General features: G+C 51.9%; 8 protein-coding genes across 8 annotated transcripts; 4 read left to right on the top strand and 4 right to left on the bottom strand.

Moving 5' to 3' along the window:
• The first annotated feature begins 1,359 nt into the window (after positions 1-1,359).
• Positions 1,360-3,800, top strand: ASPACDRAFT_1854116 (putative phenol monooxygenase). The gene is made up of 4 exons (XM_020197355.1): positions 1,360-2,527; positions 2,608-2,630; positions 2,690-3,218; positions 3,344-3,800. The coding sequence occupies exons 1-4, from the start codon at positions 1,405-1,407 to the stop codon at positions 3,730-3,732; spliced, it is 2,064 nt and encodes a 687-aa protein (XP_020058448.1). The 5' UTR covers positions 1,360-1,404; the 3' UTR covers positions 3,733-3,800.
• Positions 3,801-3,809: 9 nt separating this feature from the next.
• On the bottom strand, positions 3,810-6,120 carry ASPACDRAFT_76574 (putative extracellular exo-polygalacturonase). The gene is made up of 8 exons (XM_020204726.1): positions 5,394-6,120; positions 4,930-5,299; positions 4,805-4,863; positions 4,577-4,737; positions 4,320-4,508; positions 4,145-4,246; positions 4,005-4,079; positions 3,810-3,945 (listed from the first exon to the last, which is right to left on the bottom strand). Exons 1-8 carry the CDS (start codon positions 5,698-5,700, stop codon positions 3,898-3,900), a joined length of 1,311 nt encoding a protein of 436 aa, XP_020058447.1. The 5' UTR covers positions 5,701-6,120; the 3' UTR covers positions 3,810-3,897.
• Positions 6,121-6,454: 334 nt separating this feature from the next.
• ASPACDRAFT_114789 (mitochondrial pyruvate carrier family protein) lies at positions 6,455-7,886 on the bottom strand. Its single transcript, XM_020195832.1, has 4 exons — positions 7,419-7,886; positions 7,306-7,321; positions 7,063-7,199; positions 6,455-6,988 (listed from the first exon to the last, which is right to left on the bottom strand). The coding sequence occupies exons 1-4, from the start codon at positions 7,607-7,609 to the stop codon at positions 6,805-6,807; spliced, it is 528 nt and encodes a 175-aa protein (XP_020058446.1). The 5' UTR covers positions 7,610-7,886; the 3' UTR covers positions 6,455-6,804.
• A 289-nt stretch (positions 7,887-8,175) lies between these two features.
• Positions 8,176-8,670, top strand: ASPACDRAFT_40925 (L51/S25/CI-B8 domain-containing protein; the record flags this gene model as incomplete). Its single annotated transcript, XM_020200845.1, has 4 exons — positions 8,176-8,261; positions 8,339-8,445; positions 8,513-8,545; positions 8,612-8,670. The coding sequence occupies 4 exons, from the start codon at positions 8,176-8,178 to the stop codon at positions 8,668-8,670; spliced, it is 285 nt and encodes a 94-aa protein (XP_020058445.1).
• A 177-nt stretch (positions 8,671-8,847) lies between these two features.
• Positions 8,848-9,927, bottom strand: ASPACDRAFT_58480 (DODA-type extradiol aromatic ring-opening family dioxygenase; the record flags this gene model as incomplete). Its single annotated transcript, XM_020203355.1, has 4 exons — positions 8,848-9,311; positions 9,398-9,558; positions 9,656-9,828; positions 9,889-9,927. 4 exons carry the CDS (start codon positions 9,925-9,927, stop codon positions 8,848-8,850), a joined length of 837 nt encoding a protein of 278 aa, XP_020058444.1.
• Positions 9,928-11,123: 1,196 nt separating this feature from the next.
• Positions 11,124-13,891, bottom strand: ASPACDRAFT_24971 (putative chitin synthase activator (Chs3); the record flags this gene model as incomplete). The annotated part of the gene is made up of 3 exons (XM_020199300.1): positions 11,124-11,257; positions 11,316-13,466; positions 13,522-13,891. The coding sequence occupies 3 exons, from the start codon at positions 13,889-13,891 to the stop codon at positions 11,124-11,126; spliced, it is 2,655 nt and encodes an 884-aa protein (XP_020058443.1).
• Positions 13,892-16,325: 2,434 nt separating this feature from the next.
• On the top strand, positions 16,326-17,245 carry ASPACDRAFT_76570 (uncharacterized protein). Its single transcript, XM_020204725.1, has 3 exons — positions 16,326-16,528; positions 16,592-16,776; positions 16,857-17,245. The coding sequence occupies exons 1-3, from the start codon at positions 16,491-16,493 to the stop codon at positions 16,982-16,984; spliced, it is 351 nt and encodes a 116-aa protein (XP_020058442.1). The 5' UTR covers positions 16,326-16,490; the 3' UTR covers positions 16,985-17,245.
• Positions 17,246-18,744: 1,499 nt separating this feature from the next.
• ASPACDRAFT_40920 (SNAP receptor SNC2) lies at positions 18,745-19,367 on the top strand (the record flags this gene model as incomplete). Its single annotated transcript, XM_020200844.1, has 3 exons — positions 18,745-18,846; positions 19,033-19,264; positions 19,348-19,367. 3 exons carry the CDS (start codon positions 18,745-18,747, stop codon positions 19,365-19,367), a joined length of 354 nt encoding a protein of 117 aa, XP_020058441.1.
• Between the last annotated feature and the right edge of the window lie 575 nt (positions 19,368-19,942).

The following is a 19,942-nucleotide window of genomic DNA, read 5'->3' as shown; positions in this document are numbered from 1 at the left end:
ATCATTCCGCCTCGTTCTGAACGGATGACAAGATAGTGGGCATGATGTGTGGAAGAGATGGCTTGCCGACAAGTTAGCTTCCTTCGCAGACTGAGGGAACAGTGACCGTGGTGAATACCTTCTCCTTTGAGTTCTAGTCCACATCAATCTTGAGTAGTTGGGAGACTGTCCGCAATGACGGATCCGACAGACGCTAAGTAGAGTCTGGAATCTACCTCGGGAAACCCCCGGCATATGGTAGAGAAGCAATCAATTGGGTCTGAAGATGCACTGCCCTGCATGGAATGGGGTATTCCCGGCAGTATATCCAGCACGGCGGAGACGATCGGCTGTCTGGATCAGCCTGATCATCATCCTTCGCTACCCGTAATTCCGTAAAGCCGCCGACCTTGCAGGACCAAGCATGATTGATCGTATCAGAGGGCATCTCCTGTGCCGGCCAAGCTTACCCCGTAATTTTTCTCAACGTCCCCAGTTTTTCCCCGCCGGGGTTTCTCTCGGGGCTAGGCGGCTTCGCCGGAATGCGCGGAGAAAGCGGCGGCAGCAATGGCACCAAGTTTGTTCTAGTGGTTGTTGTCTTGTGACAAGAACGAAGATTTGCCCTGTAGGAAGATGCAAGTATACCCTGGCGTATGGTGTATTGATTTGATACCTTACGGCGGCTGTGACGCGTTCCCGGTTTGCAGTACACAAATACCGGTATGTATGTACACCATACGTGGCATTGAATGTCCGTACTTCGAATTGTCAGTAAGTTGCCCCGCATGGTTGGAACACAGTAAGCATTGAGTAATTCAGCCACAGATCTCAGGCTAATTGCCCGGAACGTAAACTGCATCGATGCCAGTAATGCATCTCATTGGGCCGGTTGCCGACATCAAAGTCTTGCGTCCAGAAAATGGAACAGTTTGCTGTTGTCAATCATTGATCATTGAGACTCGGTGTTGGAGAAGAACATCTCTGTGGACATGACGACCAATTGTGACGTACTGAAAGCCATGAAAATGAAAGGAGATCGGGCTGTTCAGGTACCGAGGAAGACCAAGTGAGCCACGTAAGGACGATCAAGGGCGGATTAGTGAGGGACAAGTAATCCTCAGTCAGCGCCCCAGAGGGCTCCATAACCCGCCCACTCGCATACCCTAATTGTGGTCCAGGCCAATCACAATTCGTTTGTGGACCTATCGATGGGGTAGGAGCTTTCTTCTTTGGGAAAACGATGGGTATCCCCAGAGTGGCTTTTGTCTCCGTCAAAAGTCTGGGTCCAGGTGGGTGTGCTGGTGCACCTTCCAAGTCAACCTATATAAAATCATCGTCACTATCCGCGTAGACCTTTGCGAAGTAACTCAAACTCCCTATGTTCAAGTCCAAGTACGCATTGCACGCACCTTACTAGTATTCTCCATGCCCGTCTTCACCGAATCCGCTGCCTCCACACGCGAGCTTCGCGTTCTACCCTCTTTCGCCCCACCACTCCCCCGGCTCAATGCCCCCTTCTCGCACCAACAGAATCCCGATAGATATGAAGTAGTTATCGTCGGCGCTGGACCCGCCGGGCTCATGCTGAACCTTCTGCTCGCCCGATACGGCCTCAGCGACGAGTCCCTGCTCTGCGTTGACGCCAAACCAGGTACTCTGAAATCCGGTCAGGCGGACGGGCTGCAGCCGCGCACCCTGGAGGTCTTCAAGAGCCTGGGACTCGCGGACGAGATTCTCAATGACGGCTGCCACATGGAGGAAGTGGCCTTCTGGAACCCGTCCGCCAACCCGGACGAGATTATCGAGCGCACTGCCATCGTGCCAGACGTCGCCGTGCCGGCGCGCTACCGCCACGAGGTCACCATCCACCAGGGTCGGATCGAGCGCATCCTCGAGACCGACCTATTACGGTATTCGTCTCGCGGGGTACAGCGGAACACCCGACTTGTTCAGGTCGAAATCGACGAGGCCGGTGATGCGGAGTTTCCCGTGGTCGCGGAGCTAGAGACCAACGGCGAGCGGCGCACAGTGCGGTCAAAGTACTTGATCGGGGCGGATGGGGCGCACTCGATGGTGCGTCGGTGCATGGGACTGCAGTTGGTCGGCGAGTCGCTGGATCACATTTGGGGCGTCGTTGACTTAGTGGTGGACACGGATTTCCCAGACATCCGGCGACGGTGTGCGATTCATTCGCCGGCGGGGTCAGTGATGATCATCCCGCGGGAGCGGATCGCGACGGGGGATTACTTGACTCGCCTGTATGTGCAGGTCCCTGAGGAAGCGGCCTCAGAGGAGGGGGATGTTGATGAGAACCAGCGGCCAGTAGACGAGGTGGCCGCGAAGGAGGATGCGCGGGCTCGCAGAAGCAAGGTGACGTTAGAAGGCATCTTTCAACACGCGGCCGATGCATTCAAGCCATATTACATCCAGCCAAAGAAGGGCGGGGCAGTGGACTGGTGGGCGGCGTACCAGATCGGTCAACGAGTCTCAGATCGGTTCACTGTCAAGGATTCCAAGGGAATCGAGCGGGTGTTCATTGTGGGAGATGGTACGTCCTCTTCTTCATCCATGGCAAACCTCAGGCTTCTCCGGCAAACTAACCAAACAACCAACTCTCCTACTCTCCAGCCTGTCATACACACAGCCCGAAGGTACGTATCACAGCCCCTGCACGGAGTTCTCCCATCAACTAACAGGAAACACAAACTAGGCTGGCCAAGGCATGAATGTCTCGATGATGGACTCATACAACCTCGCCTGGAAACTCGCCTACGTGATCAACGGCCTCACCCCGAACTCTACAACGAACGCTCAGACTCCAGATCCCATCCTCGCAACCTACCACTCAGAACGCCACACCATCGCCCACCAACTCATCGAGTTTGACCGCGCCTTCTCCTCCATGTTCTCCGGCAAGATTGGCAGCGCCCAAAACAGCCTCCCCGGGCTCACCCACGACCAATTCCTCGAGGTCTTCAGCACAGGCAACGGCTTTACCAGCGGTTGTGGAATTGAGTATCCGGAGAGCCTGATCGTGCAACAACAACAACAACAACAACAACAACAACAACAAACAAAATCAAACAGCACCGTAGCTGCAACTGCAGCTGCATCTACCACCCCCACAAACCCGATCCAAGGCACCGACTACCTTAGCGGGATTCTCCGCCCCGGTCGAAGACTACTAAACGTGACCTACAAGCGTCACGCAGATGGGAACAGACGAAACTTGCATGACGGTGAGTTGCTTCCTCAAAGCCCCACTCACCATGAACTAGTACACCATATAACACCCACGCCTGACACACTCCCTCCTCCCCTCGGTGCCAAACCTCATATCCCCTCAAAACTAACCCAGAACCAGACTTCCTCTCGACCGGCCGCTTCCGCCTCCTCGTCCTAACGTCCACCGACCTTCTCAACCCCGAAGGCACTTCCGCACAGACCCTGCACGTCCTCGGCTCCCGCGTTCTCCCCAAGTACCCGGCGTCCGCGATTGAGCAGGTCGTCATCCACCCGCGCCTGTCCAGGGACTTCACGTGGCGGGATACGCCCGCGGAGCTGAAGCGGCACTCCGAGATGCGGTTCTACAGTGGCTATGAGATGGATGATGTGTATACCATCTACGGGGTGGATCCGTCGCATGGGGCGGTGGCTGTCGTTCGGCCGGATGGGTACGTCGGGGTGGTGGCTACGCTGGGGGATGTGGCGCGGGTGGATGCGTTCTTGGAAGAGTGCTTGGTACGAGTTTAGTGTGGGAATTGGGCCATGTATAGTCCTGAAGGTGCATGTACAGAGAACCTTATGCTTCGGTGGTCAGAGATTGATTTATAGCATTCATTCAGCATACAGCTTTCTTTCTCTTCTAGCTATCAAATGGGCTCAATATGTACAATTCCTCGAACAGGCTCGGGTCATCTAGCTCGAAGTCGCCGTGCAGTTGACGCTCAAGTCCGAGGTATCCACCTAATCCAGCATTAGCGACAAGATCGAACCAGGCACAACTCGCGGGGCAATCAACTTACGTTATTGCAGACAAAGTCGTTTGTGCCCTTGGGGCTGACGACATTGATATTGTCCGTGTAGATGTTCGAGCACACCTATCACGACATCTGTCAGCTTTCCGCGTTCTTCTGACTCGCCTACTACAAATCCAGAAACTCACCTCAGGGCTCGAGCAAACCAGGGTTCCGACATAAGGATTCTCCTTTCCAGAGGTCTTGCCGCGGAAGTTCTTGAACCAGACGTCGGAGATGGTGAGACTGCTCTGTTGGTTTGTCATGACACATTAGAATTCGACCACCTCCAGCCGGAAATTTTTGGGGTTCTGGTATACGCACCGGGTATTCGTTGCACAGAGTCAGGTTGCTCTGTCCGTAGCATTGGGTCACTTCGATCGCCCAGTCGACGTTATCAATGTAGGCGGTGTCATAGGTGACATTCTGCACGCGACCGCTGCCACCGCCACCCTGGAGGTCCTCGGAGAGAGCGGACGAGACACCGGGCCAGACCTTGATGCGAGCCATGTCCTGTACACGGGTCAATACTATTGCCGAATTGGCTCGAGCGGGTGTGTTTTGTATGAGCCTTCACTTACCGAGGCATTGTACATGGAGATGTTGTACACGAGGATGTCCTGTACAATGTCCACTTCGCCCAGGTATTGTCCGAGAGAGCCTACCGAGATACCGTGCGAGCCGTTGCAGTGGAGGTTTTGCACCAGGATGTCAGTGCTGTTCGGTTTGAAGGAAACGCAGTCTACCAATCCAGTCTTTGTTAGAGGTTGTGCGCTATTGATTGGTTTCGCGAGGTTTTTGAGACGTACCATCGCCATTGTTGATCACAGAGTTTTGGATCACGATGTTCGAGGACCGGTAAGTGTCCCTAGTAGAACAAGCGTCAGCCGACACCCTCTACTGCAGAAAGTTAACAGGAAGCAAAGCAACGTACCATCCATCCGTGTTCTTAGCAGTCACGGACGGGTTCTTGGAATATCCAGAAATGTTGATGCCATCATAGAGAACATTTGTCGAATTGGCGATGAGGTTGTACCATTGTGGGGAGTAGCGCAGGTTCAGCGGGCCAATGGTACCCCCATTCAAACCAATAATGCCAAACAGAATAGGGCGGAGGATAAGAGCGTCTTCTGCGTACAGATCGTACCAGACTTGACCATTACCGTCCAGAGTGCCGCCTCCATAGACGTTCACGTCCTCACCACCGAGCTGGAAGAAGGTCGTTGCATTCTGGAAGACCTGTTGGAAAGCATTGGCTTGCCAGTAATCGGTGTCGTTGGTGAATTGGATGGTTCCCTCGATATCTGTTGAGCAGGTCAGGGTTAGTCACCATGACATGGACATAATACAGAAGAAAAAGAAGGAAGGCAAAAATAAGAACGGTCAACCTTGACTCACCAAGATCAATGTGCTTCAGGAAAGTGAGATCCAATGCCGTGCCGATGATGTATTCCTTGTCGGCGTCGAAGACAACCTTTCCTCCATTGTTGCATTGCTTGATGGCAGAAAGAATATACGCCGAATCGTCGGATCCGTCCCCATGAGTGCGAACATGGCAAGTCTTGGTTCTGGATTTGCTCGTGGGCAGAGGCTGGAAGGGCTTGTGAGGCCCGCAGGCTTGGTTTCGGTCGCGATTGAAGCCTTCCACTGTAGCGCCCAGCGCAAGAAGGCTGAGCGCTTGGCTAAGGAGATGAGAGGTTCTCATTTTTGAACTGGCAGCTCAGGGAAGTAATTATTGGGAGAGGTAAAGGGAATAGTCGTGAACGAGAACCTGGCCGCTGTGCGAAACCTTTCTCCGCCCTCTTGTATTTATATATTCCCAAATTCTCCCCGGGCGTGCACAGGCCCGTTGCAACATCAGCTCTCTCAAGGCGGGGAAGCGTCTCCCTGAGCATGAATGTATCCGGGGAAATGAAAACAGCCGATGCGGAGAGTGTGGAGAAAGCGCGGAGCAACAGCCAAGCTCATGATGGCAGTTATAGTGGTCGAGCGACGTGATAGGAGGGCTAACTCCCGCTGCGATTGTCCGATTGGGGGAAAAATGGCACCAGCAGGAGATTGATGCGTCCTCGGTGGCCCTTGATTGTGCTGTTCCCCCTGCAGCATGGCTGGTCGGGTTTGTTCTCTTCCATATTATCATTCATAGCAAGTGGCCGCGGTGGCTTGCGCTGGCCCGCTATCCCCGGGATTTCTGACGATGTTTGGCTCAAAAGACCTGGGGTTGGTACTCGAACCGGTACTGGCGCATTCCTGTGACTCTTAATTTGGATTGACTTGAGCACTGAATGACGAGGACTTCCGCAGTATGTGATAGGAATAAGCTGGTGGAGATGAGCAGAGGGAGGTGTGGAGGGGGGAAATGAAAAGTGGAGGAGAGCTAAACATATGACCGCCACTCAGGTGACCAGCTTCATGACCTCTCCATTTCCCCATCTTTGAAGATAGCTTTGCGGTTACTTCAGACCGCTACATTGTCTCAAGCCAGATATCATTGAGCTGTTGCTTCTTCCCCTATGCAAAGGTACGCCGTTGGCTGAGGCCCATATAGAACTATTGAATGGCTTGTGAAATCGCCTTTCAGCTTCAAATCTTTCATTCTAGTCAATGGAAATATATACATGCGCAAAATGGTAAAAAAAAAAAGTCCTAGCGAGATTCCTCCGCGCCTCCACGGTCGCTGCTCCTTAGACCATCCGAGTGGTACACCGACAATCTTATGTTCCGAAGAGATGAAAGGAATCTAATCTAATTTTGACGGAATACCAGCTTACATGATCAAACCCCCTTCTCGGTCGCAAAAAAGGGACATTTAAGCCGACTTCTTGACAGCGGCTTTGGCGGTAGCAGCAACAGCCTTGGCATCATCAACCACCTCCTTCTCCAGATCCTTCACAGCCTCCGTGGTAGAGCCATCCACGCTACGGCGGTACTGAACGATACGGGTGACCTGGACGACACCGACGATGCCAAGGAAGAAGTTGACAGCAGCAAGCCTGGACAAAGGATTAGTCAGTCTATTGACTACTAAGTCGCGGAAAGGAATTGTCGATTGAAGAGGTAGACGTACAGGTAGTTCTTGGGAGTGATGATCATACACCAGCGAGTCCAGATAGCACCGGTAGCCATCAGAGCACCGTTCTGGGTCAGGGACAGCTTCTCGGCGGGACGGCTAAGATCGGAAATACCGGCAATGACGAGAGCCCACTGGAGCGGACAGAGTCAGTGATGAATGATCGTAGATTCCAAGTATAACGGATAGGCGACGCCGATGAGGGGTGGGAATTTCTCGTCGTCACTTGAGGACTCATACCTTCATAACCGGGGCCCTAGCGAGTGTCTTATGTTAGCTTGGTTCTTGACGTCCCATATCGATTGCGCCCGACGCATAGTGCAAGTCAGGTCCCTCAATGGCTGTTAGCTCACCAGAAATGCACCGTCTTTACACCGACCGGGCTGTTCCATAGACGCTGGAAAGTGCTCTGTTGCTCGGCCGCGGCGGCATCTGAGCTCTGGAACCGGAAACCCTGGGCGCCAGGCCGACGGAAGGGGCCATATGCATTGCGGAAAGCAGCGCGAGAGTTCTGGAAAAAGCGGAGACCGACACGAGACGACATTATGAAGGGGTTTGATATGAATTTAGACTGAGCGCGGCGGGCGAAGGTGTGTGTTATGGGAGAGTTCGGAAGGGGGAGAGCGGAGAGTGTCGGGCGGGACCCAGGTACAAGAGAGCGGAGAGAGGGAAGCGACGCAAGGAGAAGAAGAAGAAACCCTCTTGGTAGCAATGACCACAGGTAGAGCGAAGGGTCAGGAAATTCGAGATCGAAGGTAAAGATAGACTAAAGGGTAGTCGAGATGAAGCGATCCGTCGAAAGGCCCCGACGTCGGCCTCACTCTGTTGGGGTTGCGGCTCTTTTCCGGCTGAGGTAAGCGGTGACAATCACGCTTGACTGGATTGGTTCTGCCGGGGTCCCTCTCAGAACCTCACTCAGTGGGAATCAGTTTGTCGGTAACTCCTCGATCAGAGCTCCCAGCACGCATTGTCAGTTTTTATCCCCGCCGTCTTCAATTGCAACTCTCCGAGTTATCCAGAGTCAATACTGACGGGCGCCCAGTTTGTCTGACGGTCTTTCCCGCGTGTTCCCGACCCATCCCGCCCTTTGCGATCCGTCACCACTTCACAATGTCCTCCAAGTACGCTTTCACTAAGGGTCTGAAGGAGCTGCGCTTCCTTTTCTGCCAGACCTCTCAGGAAAGCGCCGCTACCCGGTTAGTCGACTCTCGCGCGATTATCAGGATGTGTCGTTCGCGCCCAATTGCTGACGGAGCTGGATTGTTTGCCTTAGGTCGTTCCTGCAGCGCGCCTATCCCACCATGAAGAAGCACAATCCCTCCACTCCTATCCTGATTCGCGAGGCAGCTGGTACTGTGCCCAGAGTGTACGCCAGATACGGTATGGCCCGACGATCACCTATTGTGGACAACCCTGCTCGCAGACTTGAGCTAACTAGCGTATGCAGAGCTCGGAAGAGAGAAGCAGGAAGCCTTGACCGGTAAGACCTTTTGAGATCGACCTTGACTCGCAACTGTGATAACTGACGAAAATTGCTGCAACACAGGCTTGACGGACCAGCAGGTCGAAGAGAAGATTACCCAATTGGTGAAGGCGTCTTCATAATCAGTCCTATTTATCGCGCCCATATATCTTCATGCAACCATGTTCCTGCCTTCTTCCTCTGCGCTGTACCTATAGATGAATCTGAAGACCCTATTCTCGCCACGAAACGCCGGAAAAATTGCCGAACCTATTAGAAATTTGCAACTCTATTGAATTTACCTGGTTTATCAACACAGACTACAGCGAACTAGTATTGTTGGCGATCTCGCCGAATCTATATTGCGCCCAGCTCATACTTCCTTCCTTCAGGGTCCACAAGCGCCTCCCCTTGTCGTCTCCGGCAGCACCAGCTCCAATATGAATGGGGAGCAAATGGTCAAAGGTCGGGTGCGCCTTGCGGGCATCGGGCCGCTTCAGCAGATCCACCAAGGCCTGCTCCCTCTCCGCCGGCTTGGCGGTGGCCGCATCCTTCAGAGCCTCGTCGAAGCTGGCGGTATACGGCAGCGGCCGCGGGTCACCAAAAGAGAACTGCAGGTCCCGCAGATTGTGAACTGCCATCCCGGAGACAATGATCAGGATGTTCTCCTCACGAAGCTTCGACACCGCCTGGCCAAGTCGGTAATGCTGAACGGGGTCTTCCGTGTCGAACAGCGAGACCTGCACAATAGGGACATTCAACGGGTTCTTCTCGGGCTCAAAGGCTATGAACGGCACGATGTTAGCTGGCCTCTGTTTTTCCCCGCCCCCCTCCCTGACCTCTAACATCATCAGAGAAGAGGCAACTTACCACACTTGAAGCTCGCCCAAACGCCATGATCCAGCCCCCTCTTCACCCCTTCAGCCTTGATTCCCGCCTCACCCAGCGCACTAAGCACCTTCTCCGCGACCTCCTTACTCCCAACATTCGGATATTTCTCCTTGTAGTAATGGCTCGGAAATCCGTAAAAGCTTCAAGGGTCGTCAGTAACCGTCCCTCTGCACCTTTGTAGCCTGTCGACTCCATAATCACGAAGAAAACCGGGAATTGCAAAGGAAAAGAACATACTCATAGATCAACTCCGTAATCTCCGCCGTATTCACCTGGATCGTATCCCGTTTCCCTTGCCAATGGGCCGAGAAAACCACCACCGCCCGCGGCTTCACTTTCGTCGTGATCTCCCGTCCGATCTCCCCCAGCTTGTGGTACGCCGGGTGCTGATGATCGTACATGATATTCGGCTACACCCACAAGAAGACTTAGTATATCGCCTCTGTCAGATGGGGAAGGGCTGGACGTACACCCCCATGACTCAAGAAATACACCGGCGTTTTCGACATGGTGGTGGACTCGACCGTAGATCGACCTACTGCGGAGGCGACCGGTGAGCTGAAGAAGCGACGGAGACGAAACAGGTTGGCGGTTTTGGGGGTGGTGGTACTTTGCGAGCTTGGCTCGGTGATGGATGCGCCCGAGTTCGCAAAGCGGGTAATAGCAACAGCAAGTAGGAGGGCAAGCAAAGATATTAATGCAATCGTTGAAGGTTTGCGATGGGTGGGTTGGTCTTCAGGCGCGGGTGTGGTGGGAGACATATAAAAATAATCAAAAGAAAGATATCTTCCGGTCTACAAGGTTCAGTACGGTAGTAGTAAAAAGCACGCAATAAGGTGTTCAGCTTCCCTTTCTGGGGAAAGTTTAGAAACAATGCGACTGGTACTGCAGAAATTCGAGATCAAACCACCAATAGGAAAAAGCAACTCGGGCGTGATTTATAACTGGCACTTCGTACCTAGAACATGCGAGAGCCGATCTTGCTAATCCACAGCACATCCGATCGGGTGGTGACCAATCCCTCACTCGGGAGTGCGGAATTGCCCCGCGCCCTCCCGACGGAATTGCCTCCCTCCGCATGCGTGTATGGACAATGGACAACATACACATTGCACGACAATGATCCTTGGGTCCTAGCTCTCATACACTTGAATATGAGTCCTGACAGGTGGTTTTGACACGGGTTCTACATGACCAAGCTTGCATCGTAGATTAAGACAAAGTGAGAAGGTGCTTGAAAATATATATAAAGAAGTGTAACAAGGTGCTCAGTCTGAAAGACTGAAAGTGCTTCGCATGCCTGTCCCATCTTTGGACATTTGAAGCGGTGACCCCAAGGTTGGATATCCTAGTATTAAAGTTGTGGTAGTATTACTTGTGGTTAAGCACATGATGAAAATAAGCTGCTGGGGCAAAACGCATGACTGAAAAGCCTCAGCTATGCTGACACGCTGATCGCAAGTGGAAATGCATTGGGGGAATCAAGAAAGAGAAAAGAGATGAGCCCAAGTGCAGATCAACCAAACCATAGCCAATGCGTCTTCAGCAAAGAGAAGTGATTAGTATGTATAAAGCCTACCGATCCAGACGAGGCGCTATGGGCACGTGCCATGACATATCGCATCAAACGATTAAAATGATGTAAGTCTTCGTATCAGTAAATGGAGAAATTCAACCCAAGAAAAAAGATATATATGTGGATGATTCACATAAGAACACAATCTCCGTCATTCTGCTTTTGCTGATTGACGGCAGACCGAGAAAGACGGGTCTTCTGCATACGAGCTCCACCCTGCTTAATTTCCTCAAGGCGTTCACGAGCCTTAGGAAATCCTTGTGCTAAGCGACGAGAAAAGTGTCAGTACCAATCCAGAGTTATGCCAGGGGCAGTACTAACCAGCTGCGCGCCAATACCATCGTTTTGCGTCTTCCAAGTTTGCGACAACGCCAATTCCAACTTCAGTGAAATAGCCCATCGCGTACTCAGCCTTGGCAAGGCCGGCAGTGGCGGCCTTGCGAGCCCAGAGATACGCTTCCGTATCACTCTGTTGCAGGATCCCCTCCCCACCCGTCAAATACCACCCACTCAGGGCCAATTCGCTCTGATGTTCTCCTTGCGCAGCAGCATGTGTGTAGTAAATGATACTCTGCCGGGGATCCACAGGACAACCCATCAGGCCATACTCATAGGCATTGCCCAGGTAGAATTGGGAGAATTTATACCCTAGTTCTGCGGCTTGATGGAACAACTGGCTTGCGTAGGCTTCATCGCGTGCAACCACATCGTTTCCTCCGTTCGCATACATCAATGCTAATTCGTGGAGAGCATGAGGATTCTCTGCGTCTGCGCGGTCTGCTGCACGCTTAAGCCAGGCAACTCCTTCACGCGGGTTTTTAGCTTGGCCTAGTAGACCCTTCAACAGAATCATTCCCATCTTATACATCGCAGGGGGGTCACCAAGGGCAGCTGCACGTTTATACCATTGAACAGCCTTGAACGGATCTCTCTTAGTGCCACCACCTTCCTCTTGACCTATCTCACAACAAACCGCAACACGGTACGCCGACTGAGCGTGTCCTTGCTTCGCAGCAGCATAATATAAGCCAAAGGCTTCCTTAGGGTCAACCTGTAGACCCATCTGGCCCTGACCGTAGCAGTCGGCCAGATAGAATTGTGCATCGGCGTACCCGGCAGAAACCAGTTTTTTGACAATCTTATAACCGTCCATGGTGTACTTTTCTCGGGCTTTGGCTTTCGTCTTTGGATCCATCCGACTAGCATCAACCAGAACAGTCGAGGCCTCAACCAGCTTTTGCGCAAAAAGCAGCTGGGTCTTGCGGTCATTGGGTTTCGCCTTGACCAACTGCTGTAGGCGCTGCAACTCACCTTGTGTCACCGGACCAGATGGAGCTGATTCAGCTGGTGGACTTTGCGGTGCTGCCGGAGGAGATCTTGAGCTGCCGACGCTCTCGTATTGGCGCATTGGAGCAGGCTTGGCTGCCTGCTCAAGACCGGGCCGAAACGGAACAGGGTGGTGTGGAAGAGCATCTGGGTTCTGCTGATCATCAAGCATTTCGGGCTGATTGATGGGTGGACTGTGGTCATTAACGGCTCTATATGGTTGAGACTGTCCATTGCCGTAGGGAGGAGTGTCCCTGGTAGCGTAGCCTGCTGCACCATCCGCATGCGCCGGTCCAGGAGGACTCCAATTGTCGCTTCGTTGCATGTATGGGTCTTCGTAAGGATCTGCGTTATATGCATAACCTGATTCCTCGTGATGACGTGCACCAGGGGGTCCTTCACCCCCGGGCAAATCAAATTGAAAACCTGCGTTTGCAAATTGATTGGGCGCAGGCCCTCCCCGCGGATCAGATTGAGGGTGCGCGTAAGGATCGTCTGCCGGTTGCGGATTAAAAGCGGTGTACTGGGCCTGATATGACGTGGGCGATGCAGGGGATGGCTTGATCTTCGGCTGTTCCAAACCAGGCAGGCTTTCATCAATAATACCGCCCTTGGCAGGATCAGGCATAGCATCGAAGTTGGGCATATCAGGCTCTTCCGCCTGTTTGCGATTATAATAGCTATCCACCCATGCCGCGGTGTCAAACCTTTCATGGGGTCCTTGTGGGGCTGCATAGCTGGGCTCTTGATAAGTGGCCTGTCCTGGGTATAGTGGCTTGGGAGGTATGCTTTGTGCCGGTGAAGAGACAGGCATGGTCGCGCTCCTGTTAATATGGGGGACAGGGGGCGGCTCCTGTGGGTCCGTATATGGTCCATTGCGCCGTTCAAAAGAACCCGGAGATGGGCGACCTGTGCTGGCGGACCTCGCTGGTGTCCCTGGAGTGATGCTCCTACTTCTACCCGGAGACATAGGGTGGGTGGGCCGCTTAGCATGAGAAGTATGCGGGCGATCCGGAATCTGTGTAGGTACTGTTGCACCGCCATTGAGACTTATAGCAGCCATCCCGCTCTCAAGACCTACTGGTCCACGCTGGTCTTGGGCGGGAAATGAGGTGTTGATGGTAGGCGGTTGCGGGGGACGTCCGGCTGAATCAAGATATAATGAGCACGTGAGCCGATTTGGTAGAATATAAACACTCACGCAGTCTAATACGATCCTGTCTTGGAGGTGGGATTCGATCCTCGGAGCCACGGCGACCATCATACCCTTGCGGTGATGGGCCTCCACGATATGCATGGCTTCGGTCATCCCTCGGGGGGCCGTAACCACCGCGCGGGGCACCGCGGGGCGTTGGCCCATGTCCATATGACCTCGGAACTGCACCTTCGCCAGCATATCCATATCCGTGGTTGTCATGGACCCCATTGGGGAAGCCACGGTAGTTGTTATCATAGCGACTCTCAGGGTAACCATCTTGTGGCGGGTAGCCCCTCCCACTGGGGGCAGGCTGAGGGGGACCGTAGTTTCGTACAGGCGGAGCCCTCTGTACTGGACGCTGCTGATATGCCATGACACACTCGAAGACCTCATGCACAAGGAAGCGAGTGAATCTGAATGTGTGCGGCGAGTGAGAGACGCGTGTTCTTTGTTCGCAAGGTGTAGCGACAGTTATATTCTGCGGGTTTGGATTGATTGGATCAAATTGTTTGTCTCTGTCGTCTAGCCAAGCTGCAAGATCTAGTAAGGAGGAGAAGAACCGGAGCGATTCTGTGCTGCAAAGCCCTGCACTGGTCGCAAAAGTCGCAATAGGGGCGCGTGGCTTACTCAAAGCTAGGTCCGCACGAAAATCATTCCAACACAATAATTTAGGAGTTCCATGTGAGATGTACGATCATCGGATACAAATGGGCGCGCGCGATAAGGAGTCCAATCGGCCTTCATTGAGACGAGAGACAATGTCAGTGGGGAGGCCATGGGCGCAAAGAATTGCAGAAGCGGAGAGCGCAAATGCGCAGAGCCAGCTTAACTCACCCAGAACACGCGCAATGAATGTCGCCTGCTTCAGAGTATGGAAATGGGTTCGTTTCCGAGAGGATCCAGACCCAAGAACACAATCAATGAAAGGAAATGCTCAGTCAGCTGTAAAGAACGTGTGTGAGCCCCAGGAGTGAGCCAGCAGCAGGCAGCACATGGACAAAAAGGAAAAGGAGGAAAGAGGAGGAGTAGAAGGCGCGGTTGCGTGTCGCGCAGGTGAAGCAGTTGAGTGGAGGGAAAAAAGACAGCCCAAAAAAAGAGGGGAAGACTATGGCCCGCGGCGGTAATTTAGACAACTACACTATCTCTATCTGGGGTGATTAGCAACAAAGATAGCGTTCAAAGAGAAAAGAAAAAGAATGAGAAAGGAAATAGAAACGGACTTTTCAAGATTTTTATGATCCATCATCCTTTTTAATCTTTTTTCCCCCTTTGGACCTATTATCCCTCGTCTCCTTTAATTTACATAGCAGTCCACACCTCTCGCATAGCTGATTTGTTTCACGCTGACCGGCACCTGACGCTGACGCTGAGGAACAGTTCTCCCTCCTTTGGCTGGAAAGACCCACGTTCGTTCCGCCAATACTCGCGCTCATGTCCCACTAACTGAGCCTGTCCCTTGTGGCCGACAATGACTGCTCCTTTCTCTCATGTCATTCGGGCCCTTCGCGCGCTTAAGGGTGGGCGTTGTCTCGGCAGCGTCGGAAAGTCGGTTGTTGATGAAGATGGGTCTTCTTTTTGATGGTCACCGAATCCGCAAGATTGGGGTGCAATGACCTCTTGGCATGGCGCTAACCAAGGGACCAAACTACTCCGTACAATTGTGACGTTTTAGTCGGTCCGAAGAAGGGAAAAAATAATCAAGTCACGGTACACATATTCCCGACAACGGCCTCGAGTGACCCCGAGCACTACTCCTTAAGGGCACACTCAATCCTAAGCCCACAACATTCAACGCATGTCTATCAGTGATCCCTGATATGATCCCTGATCGAAGAGCACAAAGCACCATCGATCGTCAGGGGTCGATGCTTGCAACATCAAGCAGATCATGCCGAGCCTCAGGCGGCAGCAAAGAACCAAAGACAGGGCGGTGAGAAGTGCTTTTGCTCCACATTGCGCCTGTCCCCAGCAGAACAATTGGTTTACCGTATTCTATCCAAAGCCCCGGCACAAGTCTCCGTCTGGAGTGTAGTCGGGCTCGCGCTTCTTTAATTGGTCTTTCCGTTTGCTATACTGTGGCACCGGTTTCATTCACAAATTTTGACGCCCGATAGAAACAATCCCCATCAGTGCCATAAGGCACAGGCACCAGTTTTCTTCAACCCTTGGGTCTGTCTTGTACTACAGTGATCATCCAGCACAGTTGTGTAGCTTAGCAAAGGTAGTGATGATCTGGAGATGATCTTCATTAGTATCGGCATTTATCCCTGCTGAAATCACACATAGTATAGTTTTATGGTTCTGATCTTGGAGCTCGGGGCAAGTAAGGATAAGCTTGCACTGGGAATTGAAAATTCATGAGCGTAATCATGCATCAAAAACTCATATGATGATATGCCCCAGGGCCTGATGCTTTAAATATAGTTACATGGAAAAGAGATGTCTAAGACATTGGAGTGTCAAGGATGCGGATGCGGGATAAATTCCTGCCAGGACATAACCTGATTGGAGCTGAATACCAGAACCTCAGACTGTACCATACTGCAGAATGTGTGCCGCAGAGTATGAGGCATAAAGGCATAAGGCAGTCAACCACATACCAAGTGGAGCAACAAGGCTCCTCTCCATGGGCTTAGTTGCTTTGGTAGCAAATCACAGTGAACAAAACCTGTTGTCGATGGGTGTGTAATCCAATGTCGGGATTGGCGGATAACGACACAGCCACATGCTGAGCCACGAGCACTAGCCTCAAAACTGTGCCACACGCTCGCTGTCTACCAACACCCGCGCGCGCGGATGACGATGGACTGATGCTCAATCGAGAAGAAGCATATCGAAAATCGCAAACAATCATAGTCAGCCCGAGGAGTGTCTCGCGAACTCGGCATCTCTGCACCTCTTCACCCCGAAAGCTTAGCAGTCTTGACATCATCGCTCAAGACGGATAGTCATCCTCCGAACGCTTCGCCATCATGTCTCGTGCAGGAACTTGGCTGAAGATGCTGGGAGTGTAAGCTGGGTTCCCAAGCGCACCACCTCAATTATGTCTGAATTAGCTTCTGACGGTCAATAGCGGCGTCGTTTGCTGCGTGGGAGGCCCGGCCTTCGTGCAATACATCCGACCCACGGACGAAGAATTGTTCAAGCGCTACAACCCCGACCTTCAGAAACGGAGTCTGGAAGAGGGCGACCGACGAGCACGGGATTTCGATGAATACGTTACCAAGTTGAAGCAGTGGTCCAAGTCTGACAAGCATAGTATGTTGAGATCTTTCTCTATGCCGATGCTGCATGAGAAATCATCGTTGTGCGGCGTGCTGACACCTCTTGATGTGTAGTTTGGATTGCCGCGCAAGAACAACAGGAACAGAGACGCTTAGAGGCGGAAACACAAAATACGCAGGCGAAGGAAGACGCCAAGGCGCAAAGAGAAGAGATGCGGAAGGAGTTGCTTGGTGGGAAATAAGAGCAAAGAAGGTATCAGTACGGAAGCAAGATCTATCATGAAGCCTCCGGCTCTCGATCGTTTCTGGTGAAACGAGAAGGGCGTTCTTCTCCTCTTATCAACAACGCCATGTACTTATACCCCATATAAGAAAGTTGGGGAAACTCAAAAGCAGTCTCTCGAATCGTCGTGGACCCAGGCGTGTGCGGAGTTACATGGGCGATATTGTATTATATTTCATTTCATTAATGTGTGAACGACTGACTGGAAATCCACTCTATCTGTATTCTTTTACTGATGCTAAAGTTGAGATCATGGATTGGGCTAAGGAAGACTACGGCAGACCATTATCAATCGTAGAGGGTTCTCAAATTTATTGTGCTTCGCTATATTGATGGTGCGGGATTGCTACTATAGCTCCGATTCACGAAATTGGTATCAGTCGCGTAGTTCAGGGTTCCTTATAATTTGGGACATTTATATGGCCATACAGTGACTTGATCAATGTTATAAGTGTCTACGAGAAGCTTCCGAGTCAGCTTAGCTACTCTTCGGAATATCAAACACGAATCCGCTCTCTCTTTCCATGGCATGGTATATCTTGGGGCTTGAAACGCAGTACCCCAAAACTATCATGTATACCCCAAATGATGCATGTCCAGTACAGTACATATCTATCTGCAGGACAAGTACGTATGCTTTTCAACCGGGGTATATGAACACCTGGCGATGCAGCAGGATATGTTGTGCTGGAAGTGACGTATTTCATAACTCGTGCCATATCCCCAGCATGTCTACCAAGATTTGCATTCTTGCGAAGAATACCTGACCATAGATGTGTCAAAACGATGACGATGATGGGAGATCTCAACAACCGTTATTGAGGATTGACATAAGTGATTGGTAGGGTCCACGGTCTATTCCAGATTCGGATTCAAGCGCGAGGGATCGCCACGTGAAGCCGACGGCGGGCGAAACACTGCATAGCCACTAGGCTGAAGGTACGGTGCTTCCAGCCTCCTCCCGTTCCTTTAGCAACACATGACTTGGCATGACAATTGGCGTACTTCTGATGCCCAATGGGCCACTTTGGCGGGAAGATGTCGTCGCTGTGTTCGAATTTGGGAATGAATGAAAGTATCAATGGTCCAATTTCGTAGAGACAGCCAGTGGGTGGCATGTCATGTATGTAAAGTAGATCTGTCACAGCAACTGTGTTTGATTATTGTTTGGATAGGTGGTCGGCTAGCAGGTCGCATATGCATGTGGCCTCTCGCAGAGTCGCAAACCTTTTGAGAAAACACCATGTTACTGTAATAACACACCCTTCTTGCGACTTCTTTGTTCCATGGGTGCTGGGTTCGAATCCATTCTAGCATAAAAATAGCTGCCTGCGAGGCGGGCTGTCTTTCCCAGCCAATGCTTGGTCACGTGTTGCGCCCGCCCCCCCGACCGACCCGAAACGCCTGTAATCTCCAGACGGCGGGCGGCGATTCATCACACCTTGTCAGCTTCCCTCCAGCAACACATCTACCTTACTCCACTACATCAATCATTTCACAATCTAATCACTTTCCACGACTAAGCAGTACATTCGATTCCTCATTCTCCCCAGACGACTGCACGCCGACCTGCTAGACTTGTTGCCACGACTCCCACTTCACCCCCTGCGGAAGGAACAAACAAAAGAGCTCATCAACCTCAACACCGCAATTTGGTGATTTACCAGACCCGACATCTCGTCTCCTACACACAAACCGAGTACATCGCGCATCGCAGTCATGTCTGAGCAGCCTTACGATCCTTACATTCCGTCTGGATCCAACGGACCCAGCGCTACCGCTGCGCAAAATGGCGACCCTCGGACGAGGGAGATCGACAAGGTGAGTTAACGATGGGCCCCTTTTCCATGCGATGTGCTTCCAGAGCGTACTTGGGGAGCGCTTGGATAGTGCTTAGCATCAAGAAAATGTGGTTGCTGCCTTTACTTGGGCATATCGTCTGCTCTGACGGACTACTGCACGTTATCGAATGAGCTGTCTGACTGACGAGCGTGTTTCCTCAAACAGAAAATCCAAGAGACCGTCGACACGATGCGCTCAAACATATTCAAGGTCTCGGAGCGTGGCGAGCGCCTTGACTCGCTTCAGGATAAGACCGATAATCTGGCAGTATCAGCCCAGGGCTTCCGCCGTGGCGCCAATCGGGTGAGGAAACAGATGTGGTGGAAGGACATGAAGATGCGCGTATGCTTGATCATCTGTGTCATCATTTTGCTTGTAGTGATTATCGTCCCTACTGGTAAGATCTACATCTATAACCTTGATCCGCTGTCCACTCGGCAATTGGTTTCCGGATGCGCTAACCCTTAATTTCAACCACAGTGATCACCACCAGAAAATAAGTTACGAACGCAGCGACAGTCATGATTGTCTTGGGAATGGATGACGTTTTTCTTCTTTTTCACTTGGTCCTGGTTTATCTGTGTTGTGCCCGTGAAGCTTTTGTTTCCAGCTACTAATACCTCTTGCTTTTTCTCGGGCGTCGAACTATCCCTGTTCTCACGAATGAAGTCTTCTTGCCTCGCCGCACCATTGACGCCATGGGCTGCTCTGGGGTCCTGAGGCTATGCCACATGAATCCATCGACTGTGAAGATGTAAATGATACTCTGGTGCTCGCTCATGTCCTAGTATATCAGTGCGCTTTGTCTTTCTCACTTCGTTTCCTATGCTACCCTTACGGGTATGCCTGATGTTGTGTTGCTGCGTGTCCTTCGTTCTTTAGCCTCTGAATGTCAACAATAAATTCCTCATGAAACTTCGATCCAAGAAGAAAACAACAAAAGATGCAATGGCAGATCCAGCCTGTTTAGCCTTAAAGTTCCAAATCGCACCACCCACACGTGATTCCGAAGCAACGGAGAAAGAGCTTCGGCGGGGACGGAATGCTGTGGACCATACAATGAGAAAAGTATCCA

This window comes from Aspergillus aculeatus (genome assembly GCF_001890905.1).
Source record: "Aspergillus aculeatus ATCC 16872 unplaced genomic scaffold ASPACscaffold_4, whole genome shotgun sequence".
NCBI lineage: Eukaryota > Fungi > Ascomycota > Eurotiomycetes > Eurotiales > Aspergillaceae > Aspergillus > Aspergillus aculeatus.
Note: the sequence above shows the minus strand (reverse complement) of the source record. Positions and strands in the feature narration are given on the sequence as shown.